The sequence below is a fragment of the Cannabis sativa genome, chromosome 4 (assembly GCF_029168945.1).
Source record: "Cannabis sativa cultivar Pink pepper isolate KNU-18-1 chromosome 4, ASM2916894v1, whole genome shotgun sequence".
NCBI lineage: Eukaryota > Viridiplantae > Streptophyta > Magnoliopsida > Rosales > Cannabaceae > Cannabis > Cannabis sativa.
In genome coordinates this window covers 10,585,656-10,605,071 of record NC_083604.1, presented here as the reverse complement: position 1 = coordinate 10,605,071, position 19,416 = coordinate 10,585,656, and the positions used below count along the sequence as shown (strand labels likewise).

The window sequence follows — 19,416 nt, the reverse complement described above, 5'->3', positions numbered from 1 at the left end:
TTGATAGTTTCACGATCGCAGAACTGTCCGTACAGTTTCGGATTTTTTCCTTTTTCTTCAATTTTTCATACTTTTTCATGGAATTAACTTCCAATTTTTTGTATGGTTTTGTATATATACTATTACTATTCCTAATTCAATTCTAATTATCATTTTGAATTAATTTAAATTTTTTTTAATTTAATTCAAGATATTAGTGTAATTTGAATTTGAATAGAATTAGTATTTATCTTTTTGCTTAAAAAAAATCTATCTTATTTTAAAATTTGATTATATCTTATCTTATTTTAAATTTAAAAATAAGATATTAATAATCATGTAATTTTTAAATGATATAAGATATTTTGCTATTTTTTTAAATTTTGTTATTTTATTTATTTAAATTACATTTAAAATTTGAAAAAGATATTTATTTATCTTTTCTAATTTTTTATTTAATTTTTATTTATAAAATAACATTTAAAATTTAAAAGTAGTTAGCAATTTTTTTTGAAATGATATTTAGGTTGGTTGAAACCTAATTTTTCAAAAATTGTAGGTTTAATTTTAAATTTAGATTTTTTTTAAAAATTTCGAATTTTTCAAATTTTTTTTAAATATTTCGAAAAATTTAATAAATATTTAATAATTATTTTTTCAATAATTATTTTTTTTTATTTAATTAATTATTTTCGAAATTAAATATTTAATTTAAAATTAAATAAATCCTACATCCAACTATCCAACTAACCTTGTTGCAGAGTATGTGTTTTAGCTTATGTGTAAGTTTTTAAAACCTATTATTACTTGATTGCAAATAGCCATGGTTACTTTTTGCCAGATCTAATGATCTGATGGCTCCCTTGGTCAAGATAATAATTTGTAACAGGTATATTTACAATCTTCTTTCATCTGTGTATGACCTAGCAACATGATAGGACCCATCCAAAGTGTGCCTGTGTGAGCCTATGTGTTTAATTTTATTATAGATGCATATAGGTTAATGTTGCTAAATAAAATATCATAGTTCTTGATAGGATTTATTTAGGCCCATTTAGTTTTTGGGCCTATTCAATTAATAACGATTGTTCTTATTAAGGTTAAATTCCTCTCTTTTGGGCCTTGTGTGAGAGTTGGGAGCCATAGAAGTGGGTACGACATACTGAACCCAGCACCCCCTCACACAAACTACCCCAATTGTGAAGGCCCATTTGCCTGATTTGAATGACTGTACTAGGTTAATTAAACTAGTTTAACCTAATAAAATTGATTAGCAACATAATTAATTTCATTTATTTTGAAATTAATTTAAGAAAAATATAGTTTAAGGAATTTTATATTCTAAGCTAAACTATATGTATTTTCTTGCATTTAATTAAATATAGAATTATAACCATCTAGATTCTTTCTGGAACTTAATTTAAATTTTTCATTAAATATTCCTATTTAAGTTGATATTTAGTTATCTTCAACTAACCAACTTAAATCTGAATATCTTTTGAATTCAAAATTTCAAAAATTAAGTTGAGGAATTTTAGGCATTGGTTATTAAGATTCTTTAGATATTTTTTTAAGTTAATATCTTTTCAAATATTAACTTAAAATGGAATATTTTCAAATTAAGTGGTTACAACTTGATTTTTGATATTTAATTAAATTTAAATTTGAAAATATTTAAGTTCTAGATTTTTCTAGTACAACTTAAATTAGATATTTTTTCAAATTTTGTGGAAAAGATACTTAGCCAAATAAGATATTTTCTAGATAGTTATTTATAGACTACTTATTATTTCTAATATTAAATAGGAAAATATTATAAATTGTGAAATTAATTATTTATATAATTAATTTTGGTACAATTTATTTTAAGTATATTTTTCCTAGTATTAAACTAGAGATTAATAATTAAGCCTTCTCTACACTTAATTATTTATTTCTTGAATTTAATACATTTAATTAATTTGAAAATTAAATATCTAAGTTGATTTTCATCATGATACTTAAATATTTCTTTTTCATGACATTTAATTAAATAGAAAATTATTTTTAGTTGAAATTTAATTTTTCAACTAAATTTAAATAATTTTCAAAATATATTTTTTCTTTATTTTATTAATCAATTTTTTTTTTTCGAAATTGCATTTTTTAAATGCTAGAATTTCGAATTTTATCTTGAAAAATAGATTAAGTTGTAAATTAATTATTTATTTTAATTAATTCTTGGATCAACTTAAATCAATGATTTTTTCATTTATTGATTAATTTAAAATAAATTGAATTAAAGTATATTATTAGAAATTGAATTAATTAGTCGAAGGAAAATCTAGATAGATGGTATTTTTGCTTGAAGTATTTTTCTAGTGTATTTAATTAAATAGAAAATTAATATTTAAGTTGATTTTCATCATCTACTTAAATATTTGAAATTTTTCTTATATATTTAATTAAATAGGAAAATTATATTTTTTGTTGTAAATTAATTTTATTAATTAATTTTGGGCCAACATTAAATTAGAATAATTTTTCCAGGATTTATTTTTTATTTTAATATGCATTTTTCGAAAATTGTATTCTTATATACTTTAATTTTTCGAAATGCAATATATATTTATAGAAAATTAAATTTGAGTTGTAAATTAATTTAAATTAATTTTGTAACAACTTAAATATTTTTTTTCTAAATATTTATTGGAAATTATTACTAAGATGGAAATAATTCATGTTATTTTCATATCCATCTAAGTAAAATTTATAAATATTAAATTAAAATTTATATTTAGAATTTTTCATTCTAAATTGAAGATTTTAATTAAATAAATATATATTTAAAATAAATAGAATAAATAAAGAGAATAAAAGAAAATACAACTCTTTTTTAAATAATGAGCTTTATTATCAAGAGACATTCGATCTCCATTGTGGGTTTTACACCGCGTTTGTTTTAGTGAGTAATCCTCCCTAATGGAGGAACGTTCATTAGCAATTTCGCACCGTTTAACCTCGCATGATAAGTAGTTTGTAAGTGTTTTGTATGGTATGGATCACCCTAATGGTGGCGACCATACTTGACTTGCAAATTATGAAACAATGGTGGAAGCTCATAAGATAGAATTGCCTTGACTCTCGCCTAAACGGGACAACGCTGAATTCCAATCTTGATCGAATAAAAGGTTGCTAGAATGTTTAACATTTTAGACGAGCTGACAACTCTATTCAATGAATGGTAGCTTTGACTCTCGCCTAAACGGGACACTGATATCAGTTTGTTGAAAACCTTGGAAATTATTTAGGATTGTAAGTTTTAGTATTTTCACTTGTCATTCCTACTTACTATATGTTTATAATTTCTGAATTGTGTATGAATTATATTGAACCATGTTATTTTCTGTTATTAAGTTGTAGTTTAATTTCGAATCTTCATTGTTGGTCTAACTTGGCTTGTTTATCTAATGAGATAAATCCCTAGTGGATTTTCACCATTAGACATACATAATAGTGTTAGATCTCGAAAGATAAATATTGTATATGCGACATCTAGCTGTTCATCAATTGATGACACCTTAGACTAGTATTTTTACGATATAAAACAAGAAGATTATATAAATAAGATTACTTTGACTTTCGCTAATCGAAGCATCGTTGGATTCTTATTTTAAACGAAATTATCCTAATTCCTCTTAGCTTATTCATTTCGAATTAGCTTTCAAATATATCATTGGATGAATGGTCTATGAATCATTTCATGTCATTATATTTTCTCTTAAGAAATTAAATGACGCATATGATTATAATCCCGAAATTCTATTCCCAATTGATATAAATCCTCAATCCTAGAAATCTCCTACTTGTATGGGCAAATCTGACTTAGAGTTTGTATTAGTAGTGGTGGTCCAAGAAAGAATTACTCATTATATTTGGTTGAATTTAAGTCTTTGACTTTAATTTTAGAATCCAAACAGAAATTTTCTTATATTTCTAATTCCAGATACAATACAGTTACACTTTCTCAAGTGTTTAATATCCATCTTTTATTAATGGATTCAAACTATATGGAATATGAGTTAGGTATTCTGTGACCAGGATCCACTTGCACTATTCTAAGAACTCTTTGATGTAACTAAACCTATGTCATCAAAAGACACTACCACATTTTTTTTAATCTATGGCATTTGTATCTTGTTCATAGTGAATTTGACATGATCAATCTCTGCAAAGAGATAATATGCCTATATCCACTGAAAGTAGTTCATCTCATTCGCAGATGGATGTACATTCAGGGGTGGATATGAGTTTTTCGTTGTATTCTTAAGACGATAACTCTAGATTATACCTTTTAGCAAAGAAATTTGAAATGTTTGAAAAATTTCATTAATTTCTAGCAATGGTTAAAACCATTAAGGTAAGTGGTTAAAGATCTTGCGAACTGATAGGGGTGGAGAAATAGTTAGTAGATATGCAGTTCAAAGATCATTAAATTGATTTTTGAATTATATCCAAACTTACCTCCCCAGAAATTTCGAGTTGCATGTTGATGATTAGTTACTAGTCGTTGCCTAAATCCTTCTATGGTAATACAATTTCAGAATGATGTAATGGTTGTATACTTAATGTAAATCATTACTAGATTCATGGATGACCTAATCAAAATCTTAAGAAAAGCTAGAACTGTTAACCATGGTTTCTTAGCTATTCTAAGTGATTAGGGGTGGACCATCCCATTGTCAATAGATAAGAAAGTGTTTGTTCAAACAAATACTACTTTTCTAAGAAAATGACTAAGTCTGAAAAACAAGTAGCAAATAAAGGAGATATTTAATTCTTGATTCCAAAAGTGTTCTATCATCTTATATAACGTATGATGATCCCACTGCCTCTGTTGTCTTGTCACAACCAAAGAGGTTAATACCATTTAGTTTTCTTAGACATAATTCACGGTGCCTTGTCGTAGTGGGAGAGTTTTTAGGAATTCACCTTCTTATGACTTGGGAGACACTAGTGATTAAAATCCATTGTGAGTTTAAACAAGTAATGGATTGTCAAGATAAGAAACTAAGAAGAAAGCCAATAGAACTATGGTTTAATCCATTCACATGGAATAACCTAAAGTTTTCTATTACAAGGACATAAAAGGAAATTTTCGTTTATAAGTCCATTCAATGGACTTAACAAAACTTCCTGTTCCTAGTATTATAGGTTTGAGTTTATCTAAACCTATGGCTTGTGGTATACCTGGTAATTACTTACTCTAATGCAAGCAACTTACTTTAGTAAGATGCTGAAGCATTTTCTTTCTAATGGCAATCTATAGAAGCTTCACAACTTCTTAGGCATAGATTTTATTTATCTAAGGAAAAGTCTCAACTATTCCAGAAAAGATAAAGCCATGAAAGAATTTCTTATATCAACAGTGAGAGGTCTTAGATATGCTTTTGTATGCCTTAGACCAGACATCTGCTGTTGAGTGGGAGTAATGAGTAGGTATCAGATTAATCCAGGAGAAGAACACTGGAAGACAATCAAGTAAATCTTAAGATAAAGAAGAGGAACTATATGTTAGTCTATAAGGGTGTGTTTAAAACTCTTAGACTACACCATATCAGATTTCGAAATTTGCCTATGTGCTAGTAAATCTTTCTGATAAGATGGTGGTTACTCTGGGGGTGGAATAGTGATTTCGGAGAAGTGTAAAAACCTATCTGAAGTCTCTAGGTCTACCAGAGAGAGACTGAATGTTAAAGCTGCAGGAAAGGTACTTATTCAGTCTAAGGAAAGTTCTATACATCTTTGGCACCATTCCAAATTGCCTTAAACTACTAGTGTTAATTTCCTGATTAACCAAAAGTAGTTGCCAAAGGTATAGAATCCAGTATCCCAAGAGAGTAGACATATAGAGAGGAATTTCACATTATCAATGATTTTGTGATTAAGGAAGAGTAATGGTGGAGAAAAGGTTGTGTTTAATTCAACCTTTCAGATCCTATTACGAGGAGTTTACTACTACTACACTTGATGTGTATATCAAGGTGTTGAGATTATTTGAAACGCACTTTTTGTTTTATATTAGTGCAAGTGGGAGTTTGTTGGGTTTAATGCCCTAAATAAAACTCATTTCAATATAATCAAATTTACTTATTAATATAGATCAGAAACAACATTTAATGTTGCATGGTTCACATGATTTATTTCTTGATTATATGTACATAATGTATAAATTCATCTGAAACCCTTTTCACATACTTGATCCTGTTTATTGTGCCGTCAACACATTGGAAAGTAAACATGACTATGTGAATAAAGTTTCCTAGATTTATCAGACACAGGGTTTTACTGATATGATAATCTACAACAAGAGTTTACTTGTATTTGGAGAAATACTATGTTCTTTCCAGAACATTGGTTAAAGTAAAGCTTAGGTTGGATGCATGGAGTATGCATCGGAAGGGACCGATATTGAACTTTGACTTAGATTTATTAAACTTACCGTAATATCTATTCAAGTCAATATCGCCAAGTTGATCCTAGATCAAATGATCTTAATCCTGATATGATTAGGCTCAATCTTGAAAGGCTATTCGTGTTCTTTGATTTGTTAGTTAAGCCTACTTTTAGGTCAGGGTGATACGTACATTTTGGGAACACGGTAGTGCAATTGAGTGGGAGCGCTAGCATAAACATGGAATCTATAGCTTCTATCTGGCGAATAGTAAGCAAAGGATGATCTCCTTCGAGCTTGACCAAACGAACATAAATGGTGGAGTACTCATTTCACATTAGCTGAAATATCATTTATACGGGGTCAAGTGTTTTAAGGAATAAATACATTGTAGGGTGTAACGGTAATTTAATCCCTTTACAGTGTAGATCATTCATATAGAGGATTATTGATCACATTAGGATTATAACAATGGATAACTAATGATGTATCTATATGGTGGAACATATAGAGCATTCTATATACTGAGAGTGCAATTCTAAGTTCTATGCGTGGATTCAACGAAGAATTAATAAGTTAGTGAATTTTAGTGCTAAATTCTTGATCTACTTATTGGAAGCTCGGTTATATAGACCCATGGTCCCCCCACTAGTTGAGATAATATTGCTTGTAAGACTCATGTAATTGGTTTTGATTAATCAATTATAATTCTCAAATTAGACTATGTCTATTTGTGAATTTTTCACTAAGTAAGGGCGAAATTGTAAAGAAAGAGTTTATAGGGGCATATTTGTTAATTATGATACTTTGTATGGTTCAATTAATAAATATGATAAATGACAATATTATTTAATAATTATTTATAGTTATTAAATAGTTAGAATTGGCATTTAAATGGTTGAATTAGGAAATTGGTATTTTTGAGAAAATCAGATACAAAAGGTGTTAAAATTGCAAAATTGCAAAAAGCAAGGCCCAATCCACTAAGTGTAGGGCCAGCCACTTTTGTAGGAAATTTAAACTGATTTTTTCATTATTTTAATGCCAAATAATTCAAACCTAACCCTAGTGGAATGCTATAAATAGATAGTGAAGGCTTCAGGAAATTTACACTTAAATTTTCTATTTTTCCTTCAGAGAAAAACCTGAGCCTTCTCTCTCCCTATCTTTAGCTGTCACTTCTTCTCTTCCCTCTTGAGAATTTCGAAATCCTTAGTGATTACAGTAGTGCCCACACACATCAAGTGATACCTCAATCATAGTGAGGAAGATCGTGAAGAAAGGTCATCAGCAAAGGAGTTTCAGCATCAAAGATTCAGAGAAAGAGATCCAGGTTCAGATATTGATAATGCTCTGCTACAGAAAGGAATCAAGGGCTAGATATCTGAACGGAAGGAGTCATTATATTCCGCTGCACCCAATGTAAGGTTTCTTAAACTTTATATGTGTTTAATTTATCGTTTTAGAAAGTTCATATTTAGGATGTTAATAAACATACTTGTGAGTAGATCTAAGATCCTGGTAAAATAAATTCCAACAGTATTTCGATTTCTGTTGGGATGACCACTTCAGTTCCATATGCCAATGCAAATGGGGTCTCTCCGATTGAGGTCTTTGTTATTGTTCGGTAAGACCATAGTACTCCTGGTAACTCTCTGTCCATCTCCCTTTGGCTTTTTCTAGTCATTCCTTGAGTATGTTTACTATTATCTTGTTGGTTGATTATGCTTGTCCATTTACTTGAGGGTATCTAGGAGTTGAGAATGATAATTGTATCCCCCACTCTACATATAAGCTCCGGAAGTGTTGGCTTATAAATTGTGAACCATTGTCCATAACTATCTCCTTTGGAATTCTGAACCTGCATATCATATTTTTCCAAATAGTATTTTACCTCTCAATCTCTAATTTGTATGAATGCCTCAGCTTCTACCCATTTGGTGAAGTAGTCAGTTAAGGCAAGCATGAATACTCTCTATCTTGGAGCAATTGGCATTTTGCCTACAATTTCCATCCCGAAAGTACTTCATTTCTCGTTTTGGATGGAGACAAAGAAAATACTCGAGGTACTTCTTCAATATTGTGGCTGGAAGCATCCCAAACTGACAATATATCATCGAGGGCGCTAGGTACATCACCAGGTGGCCCGAGCACCAAGTGCTTGGGTGCTCCAAACAGAAAGTATTCTTATTTTGATTCTGATGCCTCTAACATTTTAGTGAAAGGTCTTATTTATGTCTAAGTATAAAGTTTGAGTCATTTTCAATAAGATGAACTCAAAAATTGAGATCCTAGTGTGGAATGTCAACCTAGGCACTGGGTGAAAACCCTTGGGCACCCGGGGTTGACTTTCAGGGTGTTATTTCATCTATTCTCAGTTTTCAGGCCTTGGACATGAATTCTTCTTGTCCTTTTAGTTCAGAATACTAAAAGATGGTGAGTTGAAAACAACTTGGCGGGATCCAAACACCCATTTCAGAGTTCCCAGACTCGACTGCTATGACTCGGGACTACTCAAATCAGGGATATTTTCTTTCTTGCCACGTGTCAAATATTGATGTCCATGTCACAAGGGTGAGTTCTCAAGTAAACAGATAATTTAAAAATAATAATCGTGAAGAACTCTAGAAGAGACTCCCTAGAGAAATTATAGGCATAACATATTTGATTATAATCGAACTCTTCAAGTGGTTTTATATAAGTACCTATACATAATATATACATATGTTGAAAAATATGTAAATTAAGATATCTCTATAAGTTATATCAATAAGAGAGGGAATTATTACATAATAAAATTATTGTCGACAACAAATGTTAAATATTTGCATATGCAATAAACTAATATAAGATAGCAAGAATCATGATATTAAATTTGTCAAGAATTGTCGACGTACATTTTGTTTTTGGCACCCAAAAAAATATGACACAATCTAGGCAGTATAAAGTTTACGCACAAAGGATGAAGTAATGCATGTAGGGCGTGTAAATAAATATTTTGTTGGAATATGTTTTACCATGGTCTAGATTTACTAACAAGTATGTTTTTAATATCCTAAATATGAATTTCTAAAACGATGAAAATAAACACATAAAAGGTATGAGAAACCTTACATTGGTTGCAGCAGAATTAAATGACTCCTTCCGCTCAGATCTCTAACCCTTGTATCCTTTTTGTCGCAGAGTATCACCAAGATTTGAGCCCGAAACTCCTTCAGTTGTTTGGATTCTTCACAGTCTTACATACTATGATTGAGGACTCACTTGCTATGGGTGGACATGCACTCAATCACTAAAAGCTGAATTTTGTTTTTGTGAAGAACACTATAGAATTCGAAAATAAGAGAAGAAAAGAAGAAGAAGAAGTTTCAAAAATCAAAAGAGAAAAAAAACTAGGTTAATTGCCTTTGAAGCATTAGTTGGATAATGAGACTTTCTTTTCTTTTTATACTATTTCTCTTAGGGTTAGGGTTGATTTATTTGAAATAAAAAAATGATAAAAATGGAGCAAAATTAGCACTAAGTGGCCGGCCATTAGTGGGCCCAACACTAGTTAGATTTTTGCCATTTACTCAACCATTTGTCTATTTTTTACAAATACCAATTTTTTGCAATTTCAACCCTATAAATGCCAAAACTATTTATTTAATAATTAAATTAATTATCAAATAAAATTGTCATTTATAATATTTATTAATTAGACTCCACAAAGTCTCTTAATTAATAAATTAACCCTAAAATCCTATTTCTTCACAATCAAGCCATAACATAGTAAAAATTCACAAACTAGACACAGTCTAATTTTAGAATTATAATTGATTAACTAAAATCAATTAACTAAGTCTTACAAGCAGTTTGTCTCAACTAGTATGGGGACCATGGGCCTATATAACCGAGTTTCCATTAAGCAGATCTAGAATTTACCAAGTAAATTTTCTAACTTATTAATTCCTCATTGCACCACTATAGAACTTGAAATTGCACTCAATTATATAGAACGCTCTATATGTTCCACGATATAGATACGCTATTAGTTATCCGTTGTTATAATCTCAATAATCAATGATCCTCTATAGATGATTTACATTGAGTAGGGATTAATTTACCGTTACAATCTTCAATGTATTTTATCCTTAAAACACTTAGCAACCTATAAATGATATTTCAGTGAACTAATATAATATCTAAAATGAGCGCTCTGTTATTTATATCTATTTAGCCAAGCTCGAAGGAAATCATCATTTCACTACTATGTCTAGATAGAAGCTATAGATTCCATATCTATAATTAGCGCTCCCACTCAATTGAACTACCATGTTCTTAACCTATACGTCACGAGAAGAACCATTTGGTCGACTTTAACTAATAGGTTAAAGAACACAAATAATGCAACTGAACTAGAACCTAACCATCTCTAGATTGAGATCATTTGATCTAGGATCAACTAGGTAATATTGAATTGAGTAGATATTACAGTAAGTTTATCATATCTAATCCAAGTTCAATTCCGGTCCCTTCTGATGCATACTCCATACATCCAACCCAAGCTTAATGACATAACACTTATCCAAGGTGCAAGTAAACTACGTTGTAGATTATCATATCAGTTAAACCCTGTGTACTGATAAATCTAGGAATACATTTAATCACACAATATTGATTACTTTCCACTGTGTTGACGACACAATAAACAAGAATGTCAGTGTGATAAGGATTTGGATGAATTTATAAATTAAACAAGTAAACAAATGATCACATTAACTAAATAACACATTAAACAAGTAATAAAATTAAATATGTTTCTTTAGTGATAATTGAATAGAAAAGATTACATTAAAATAGAGCTTTATTTAGAGCACAAAACCCAACATATTTGTAGTGAAAATAGAATTTTAATGAGAAATTTGCAAATGTGTATATTTGTACACAAAATTAATTGTTGTACAAATTTTACATAGACATAAGATTGATTAAAATAAGAGTTATAGAGAAATATAATCATGATTCGATTATAGTCTGGAATATATATTTTTGTAATCATTTATATGTCTCACATAAGTGTTGCAACAAAAATTATTTATCTGAAGCTCCTAATATTTTGTAATTGAATTATTAATAAAAATACATGTATATGATTGTCTGTGCAATATAAATTCATAAATTGTACATTGTAGAAGGCTCTTGAAGAGTTTTTTAATATATTTATAAAAAAGTGAAGAACAAATTTTTATTTCATTTTGTATAATGAAAAATATTAAATATATAAAGTTTGTTCATAAATTAAATTATTAGTAGAGAAGTCCTGAAAGTACTTCTTTGCATTGAGAATTGTAGACATATGATTATTTAATATAGAAATTAAAATCACATACAATAAGAATAGAATAAATATATGGTCTTCACGTACCATCATTATCACGAATAAAAATTATTATTATTATTATTATTATTATTATTATTGTGTTATGTTAATATTTACTTAAATTTTTTAAACTTTGGGTTATGAACAATGTTATACACACACGTGAATGATTTAATAAATTAGATAAATATTAATATTTCATGAACCTCTCATATATTCCCCATAATTTAGAGGGTGTTCACCTAATCCAATCCACATTATTTAGCTTATAGTGCATTTGATCCGTATTAAATGCGGATTTTATATTTTGGATCCAATCCAATCTGCATCATAGCTCAAATCCACTCCAATTCAATCTGCAAAAGTGCAGATTAGATCAGTTATTTTAGATTGGTTAGTTTATAATATTGAATTACTTAATGTCTATAAAAAAATTATTTTTTACATAACTGACAACAAAATAAAATAAATTATTATTGTCTTATGTCTCTAACAACATAATAAAATAAATGAAATAAAAAATAAGAAATTCGAAGGAAGAAAAAAATAAATATAGAAAGAAATTGTTTAATTTTATTTTAAACTATATTTTTCTTATATATAAGAATAGAATATACATTTGATCTATTAAGTTTTAAAATATATTTGTATCATATGTATTAAATTTTTAAATTACTATTTTTTACATTAAAATATTAGTTGTATATATATAATTTTTTTAAATTATATATAAATATGTATGGATTGGATTGGATTGATTACTTTTACATGTCAATCAACATCCAATCCGCACAAGTGTGAATATCCGTATTTTGCAAATTGGATTGGGTTGAATCGTGTGAATTGAATTGGATTAGATATTTTATGAACACCCTTAAGTCCAAACATATACTCTAGTTATGTAAATATGTGTTCATTGATAAGATATGATGATATTTTAAAGTGATGATATAAGAATAATTATCTATGAGATATATTATCACTAAAATAATTATGTATTATATGTGCATGAGGTAGGGACATATTCATGTTGCACTCGTTTTTTTTAGCTCAGGTTTTGTTCCACTGAATTTTTCTAACAAGATTTTTAACGAGGCATCTTGCACATAATTATGAATATTGTATGAAGATGAGATATAAATGTATTGTACTTTTTTTTTCTTGGTTGAGATTTTGTCTCGTTGGGTTATCCTGATAAGGTTTGTAACGATGTAACCTTAAATCATGTTGAGAAACTTGCAATTCATAAAACAAGTAAAAAATGTGTGCGACTGAGATTACTAACACAATATTTACAGGAAACATGTAGATTAATACCCAATAAAAAAGTACTAAATACAACCAGTGCTCTAAGAAAATTCTTGCATCACTCAACTAAAATGAAAGTACACTAAACGAGATAGATATAAACTCATAATTTTCAAAAACAATGGTAATCATGTTAAACAAATTTGATTTCAACAAAATCATTACAAATATCAACATTTTAGAAGATCTCTACGAATGTCATAATGAGGGGAAGTCAATACACACCCTACTGCTTTTCTCTTGATCAAGTTTTTGTCCTATTAATATTTTTGACAAAATTTTGAATAAGAAAGTTATTATGCACATTCAAATGAGAGTATTATAAAATATTATTATGAATGTCCAAATCACATAAATTTACTATCACCATAAATATTTAATTATATTTCACTTTATTTTATTGATTTAGTTTCTTATTTTTTTAATTATATTTTTGTATAAATAAAAAATCACTACATTAAAATAAATTTGTCAAAAATTCTCATTCTCACTTTCTCTCTTAATCTACATTTACATTTACAACTTCTTCTTTGCTATATTATATATATTATTTATAATAGTTTCATAAGAGTTTGAACATTCTCATATACGTACACAGATTAGATTTAGATTAAAAATGTTAAACTCTAATCTACACTGGATTAGATGTAATTTGATGTTAAGTGTGATAGTTCCAATCCAATATAAACTTGATATATATGTAAATAAATCTGAGAAATATAATAAAATTATTTACAAACGATCGGTAAATATTGACTACAAATTAAAAATTTATAAATTAATAATGATAAATTTTTAAAAATAAACATATTTTTGCAAAAGTTATTAATTAAATCATTTGTTTTATTAAATGATAATTTAAAATTGGCTTCAATTTGGTTATATTTGGCTAATTATGATTTTTGTCTCTTAAACTTTGACATATATAAAATTATGCCCTTTAAATTTTCAAACTGTCAAAAATTCTCTCTAAACTATTAAGACTGTTAGATTCAAGGACTTTTGTCTAATTCTATTCAATTTTATTAACACGTACGACGATTGTTTATATGTACTAAATCGTGTCTTTTGAGCTTTCATTCACGTCAAACTAATTGGACAAAAGTCTTTGAATTCAATAATCTCAATAGTTTAGTGAATTTTCAACTACCTGAAAAGTTAGGGGATATAATTTAGTATATGTCAAAGTTCAAGGGGTAAAAATCCTATTAGCCTTAAAAAAATTGATGAAAATTGAGTTTAGAATATTATTTTGTACCATTTTAAAAAATATAAAATCTTATTTCGTATATAATAGAATAGAAAGTGTAATCAATAAATTTTACAAAATATAAAATTTAAAATAATAATATTTAAGTTGTTTGTTATTTGATTATATATTAATTTTGTTATAAATAATCAAAATCAGTTTTTTGTTTTTTTTTTCTGCGGAAAATCAAAATCAGTTGACAGCCTAAAATTTAGATATAAAAACTATTTGTTTTGAAATAGAAATAGAGCGCAAGTTAGATACATTGCTAGAGATTAATTTTATATATGAATGAAAAATAAATTAAGATATATTATAATTGTAAAAATAATATAAGGATTAAAAGATTGATTATCTAAATGTATACGATATATATACACAATATATATTACATATATTATATATAAAAAATGTAGAAGAGAAATTACAACACATGTAATGTGTAACTTATATATAATATAAAGAATTTGTTCAAAAGTTTATTTCGCTTATTTCTAAACACCATGGGAACTCTTTAGGAAATAACTTTAGAAATTATTAAGCCTTAGGATTGTTTAGCAAAATATTTTTTTTTTTATAGAAAACTTCTCCTCTTAATATGAGCACCATAAACATTTTTATATTGTGTTTAGAATATCACCATTTGAAATTCAAACTCATAACCCCATGGATGTTATAGACTCAAATGTAACTATGCACACACACTATCTTCTATATAAGAATTTTAAATTAAGATGTGTACCACTTTCTTACACACTTAATATTGATGATAATTGTAGAAGTTACTCATAGTAACAAGTAACTCTCCATAAGTTACAAAATAATCACAGCTAATATATATTATCATATATTGCATATTATTAATCTATTACACATATTTAATTTATATAGGGTAAATAGTGGCATAAGTACCCAAAGTTTTAAGTTTGTAAGTGGCATAATCTCAATATTTATTTTTAGCGACATAAATACCAAATGTTTGTAAAACTGTAAATTTTCTCTAATTTTGTCAGTACAAGCTCTATTATTTTTTTAAACAGGCTACATATAAGGTCCAAATTCTTGATTACTGGGTCTAGACATAAATATGTAGTATCAGTTACTTCGAAATGTTCCTTTAATATATTCAAAACAGAGTCTGTATTGACAAAACTGGAGGAAAATTACAGTTTTACAAACATTGGATACTTATGCCGCTAAAAATAAACATTGGGTTTATGCCGCTTACAAATTTAAAACTTTAGGTACTTATGCCACTATTTACCTATTTATATATTATATTATGTTAGAGGTGTTCACGGATTGGTTTTGTCCGGATTTTTAATTTTTTTTAAACCAAACAAGTATTACAGTTTTTTAAAAATTTTAAACAAAATCGAGACAAATTAAATGAAACCAAACCACTTTTCGTTCGAACTATAATTTGTATTTCGTAGTTGTTCTATTTTTTTTTCGACAATAATTTTTTATTTTTTTGGTTTTTTTTTTACTTTTAATAAGTTTATAATACATAAATAACAATAAAAAATTATTATCATAATAATATAAACTCATTATCAATATTTTAGCTAAAGTTGTTCCTAAATATCAACATTTCGTCCAAAAAAAATATTAGTTATATATATAATAATTATTCGGATTGATTTGCTTTGAACTGCTACTTAAATTTTTAAAACCGTGACCTAACCAGAGAATTTAAAACGATAACCGGATTGATCAAATCATTCACACTAGAATCATTTAGTCCAGTCTCAAATGGTTTGGTCCAAATTAGTTGAAATTTGGAACAAGCAAATTATATAAATACTCCTATTTATAAATAATATAACATATACTACTAGCAAAATAGTATAGATTGGATTTGATGAAGATTATATACAAATTGAAAAGTGAAATATGATTACGAGGAGATTGACAATAATTATAAAATGTTAATGCAAACCATTGATATTAAATATATATGATTATGTTATGCTAATGTATTTTAGTGATAAACAAAAACATGCCAAAAAAGAAAAATAAAATAAAAAAGTTAGCTAAGTGTGACCAAGACCAACAACCATGATTATTATTATTAATTATTAATTAATAAATTAATTATAAATAAAATAAGTTGATGTGGTGTTGTGTTGTAATGAGAGCTCGTGGAAGTCGTGTGAGTTGGGGATCATAGTAATTAGGGTGGGCCTTACCACTCTTGATTTGTACCATCACATCATATGTATCTCGTGCTTCCACTTTCTTCATTCCTTTCTCTAATTTATACCTCTCTTCTCTTCCCCCCTCCATCTCCCTCCCGCCTTCTCATTTCAACGTCTAATATTATACTTTTCTATATTTCTTCGTATCCGCCATGGCCAGGGCTACCGTCGAGCTCGATTTCTTCGGCATCGAGAGGGATCAGTCCTCTTCCATATCTCAGTTCCAGAAGTTCCTCCATCGCCAACGAAGCTTTCGAGGTCACTCACTATCTCCTCCTCTTTATCTTCTTCACCACTTTTCTCTAGCCCCTCTTTTTTTCTTTAACTATTATTTTTAGAATGATTTCAGGTTTTCAAAGCGCCATTTCGAAGATTAACCCTGAGGTTCTGAAATCTGTGATTGGGAACCGGAAATTAGACATTAATGGCGTTCCGTTTGAAGACTCGAAGAAATCGTTTTCGGTTCCTTCTAGCCCCAAATCGGATAAGACACTATTTCCTGTTTTGCCTGTTTTTGTGCCTAACGCTTCCAGGTATTCATTCGACCGTTCATTTTCTTTGAAGTCTGTTATATCTATTGTTCAAACGATTAAAAAGTGAATGATCCTTTAACAGGGCAACTTCTGAGAACCTTCCTGAAACAACTCCATTAACTATTTTCTATAACGGAAGCGTCTCTGTTTTCGATGTTCCTCGAGATAAGGTTAGTCTATTTTATATATAAGTTACTTTTGCAAATCATTTTGATATTCAAGATTTGAATTTATTTGTAGAACAATTCATTGATTAGAATTTAATAAAACAAAAAAAAAATGACTGAATAGGCTGAGAACATTCTAAAGATTGCCATAGAAGGAAGCAACAATGTTATTGAATCAACCACAGTTGATCCGAATCCAACACCACCTCTTTCAAACGACCAAACACACCTCCTTGATCCTCTCAATGGAGGTAAAACGATTATCATTTTCACAAATTCATATCAATCCTAAAATTAATATATTTTGAATATTTATTTATTTAATTGTTTACAGATCTGCCGATTGCACGTCGGAAATCGTTGCAGAGATTTTTGGAAAAACGCAAAGAAAGGTATGCATCCCCTCATTTATAGTAAAATATTTTCCTCGTTTTTTTTTCCTCAGGGAAATAAATAGGAAGAATGGTGTAATGTTTTCTAATTACCATTTTAAACTGAATTATTTATTTTTTTTTAAAAAAAAATTATAATTATAGAATGTAGTTAGATTGCGTGGTAGAACTGTATGAGATCATGATCTGATCAGTAAGCGAGGCAGACGATTTTCTTTTTGAGATTGTTGGTTACCTAGTTACACGATTTTTTAGCAAAACGTGTGACTATTTTTCGGGGTTTTTACTTTTTAGGATAATACTCTATATTTTATTAGTTTAATAATGTAGTTTTCTTTTTCATTTTTTTTTTATAACTCTTGATTAAAAAAAAAAAAAACTCTAGAGTGTAAGTTTTAAAAGTAACAGCATTTAAATTCGTATACATTTTCTTTGAAGGTTGGATTTCAAATGATGAATAAAACAAAAAAACAATATGATAAATATATACGAAATATGAAATTTAAATGTCGTATATTTTTATAAAAGAAAACATTTACAGATATATTCAAGAAGAAAATATTTTCATTGACAAATGTTTTTCTCAGTGAAATCAGATTATTTGTTTGTTTTTAATAAAAGAGACTAGAAAACAGTACAAAAACATGGGTATTTATGTTAATTATAAAATTGATTTAATTGAAAAATATGTTTTATTTACAGGTTAACATCAGTATCACCGTACATGTGCGATAATTAAAGCGTCAAAAACGCGTTGTGACTCATATGACTTCTTCACAAAGGCAAAGAAATCGACTAAAATACCGAAAGAAGAAGCTGATAAATATATATATATATAATATATAACATAATTCAAGACATTAGCATATATATGACTATAGCTAATTGTCTTGAAATAATTAGTTAATTATATATATACATAAATAGTATTTTACTCGTTTTCTTTTTTAAAGGAGTTGAAGCAGGTTGCCTTTTTCCTCCTTTTCATGAAAGAGTACAGTACCTACTTATTACTACTAGAAATTATATTGAAGGGAAGTAGGGACTTGCGTAGTGGTTCAGTTTCACGTTTTAGTAATGGCTCTTCTAACGTACCTTTGTTTGCTTGTAATTTTTTCTCTCTTTTTTTGGGCAATTAAATTGCTGTCTGTCTACTCTTATTTCCTATCATATATTATTTTCTTTATTTATTTGTAAGAGTACATTATTACTAATTACAGGGGAGCCCACACAATCACATGTATATTAACTACTTTATACTACTAATATTATTAATATATATATATTTTTTTTTATTTTATTCAATTTCGTGGAAGCTTGCGTTCTTGTCCTTTTCTTTGGTCGCTTCTTTAGCTTTGAATCCTTTTTCCAGTGAATTAAAAATTTGTATTATACACATTGAAAAAAAAGAAAAATTAATATAGTCGTATTTAAAATTATTGTAAGTCAAAGGCAACTTTGGTGAGCAAAATCTTAGCCGACGGCAGAACTAAAATCATTTTATTATTGGACAAAAATGAACGTGGAATGAAATTGAAAATGTGTCGGCTATTGGGTTTTTAGGTACCGGAATCTAGAAGGAAGGAAGGTTGGGTATGTGGTCAGCTAATTCATTATTCAGGTCGGCTGACTTATAGAGTCAACATTAATAAAACGTGCTTAATATTGTAGTACTATATTAAGGTTTAAAGATTCTTTTCTTACCTACATTCTTATTTCTTACCCTTTAATTACTTTATTTTTTGTCACTAAATTTTTTTTTTTCTTTTTTAAAAATAACATTTATAGATTA

General features: G+C 28.0%; 1 protein-coding gene across 1 annotated transcript; it reads left to right on the top strand.

Moving 5' to 3' along the window:
- Positions 1 to 16,468: 16,468 nt before the first annotated feature.
- On the top strand, positions 16,469 to 18,929 carry LOC115712145 (protein TIFY 9). The gene is made up of 6 exons (XM_030640387.2): positions 16,469 to 16,790; positions 16,882 to 17,065; positions 17,148 to 17,235; positions 17,357 to 17,483; positions 17,567 to 17,624; positions 18,327 to 18,929. The coding sequence occupies exons 1-6, from the start codon at positions 16,685 to 16,687 to the stop codon at positions 18,361 to 18,363; spliced, it is 600 nt and encodes a 199-aa protein (XP_030496247.2). The 5' UTR covers positions 16,469 to 16,684; the 3' UTR covers positions 18,364 to 18,929.
- The last annotated feature ends 487 nt before the right edge of the window (positions 18,930 to 19,416 follow it).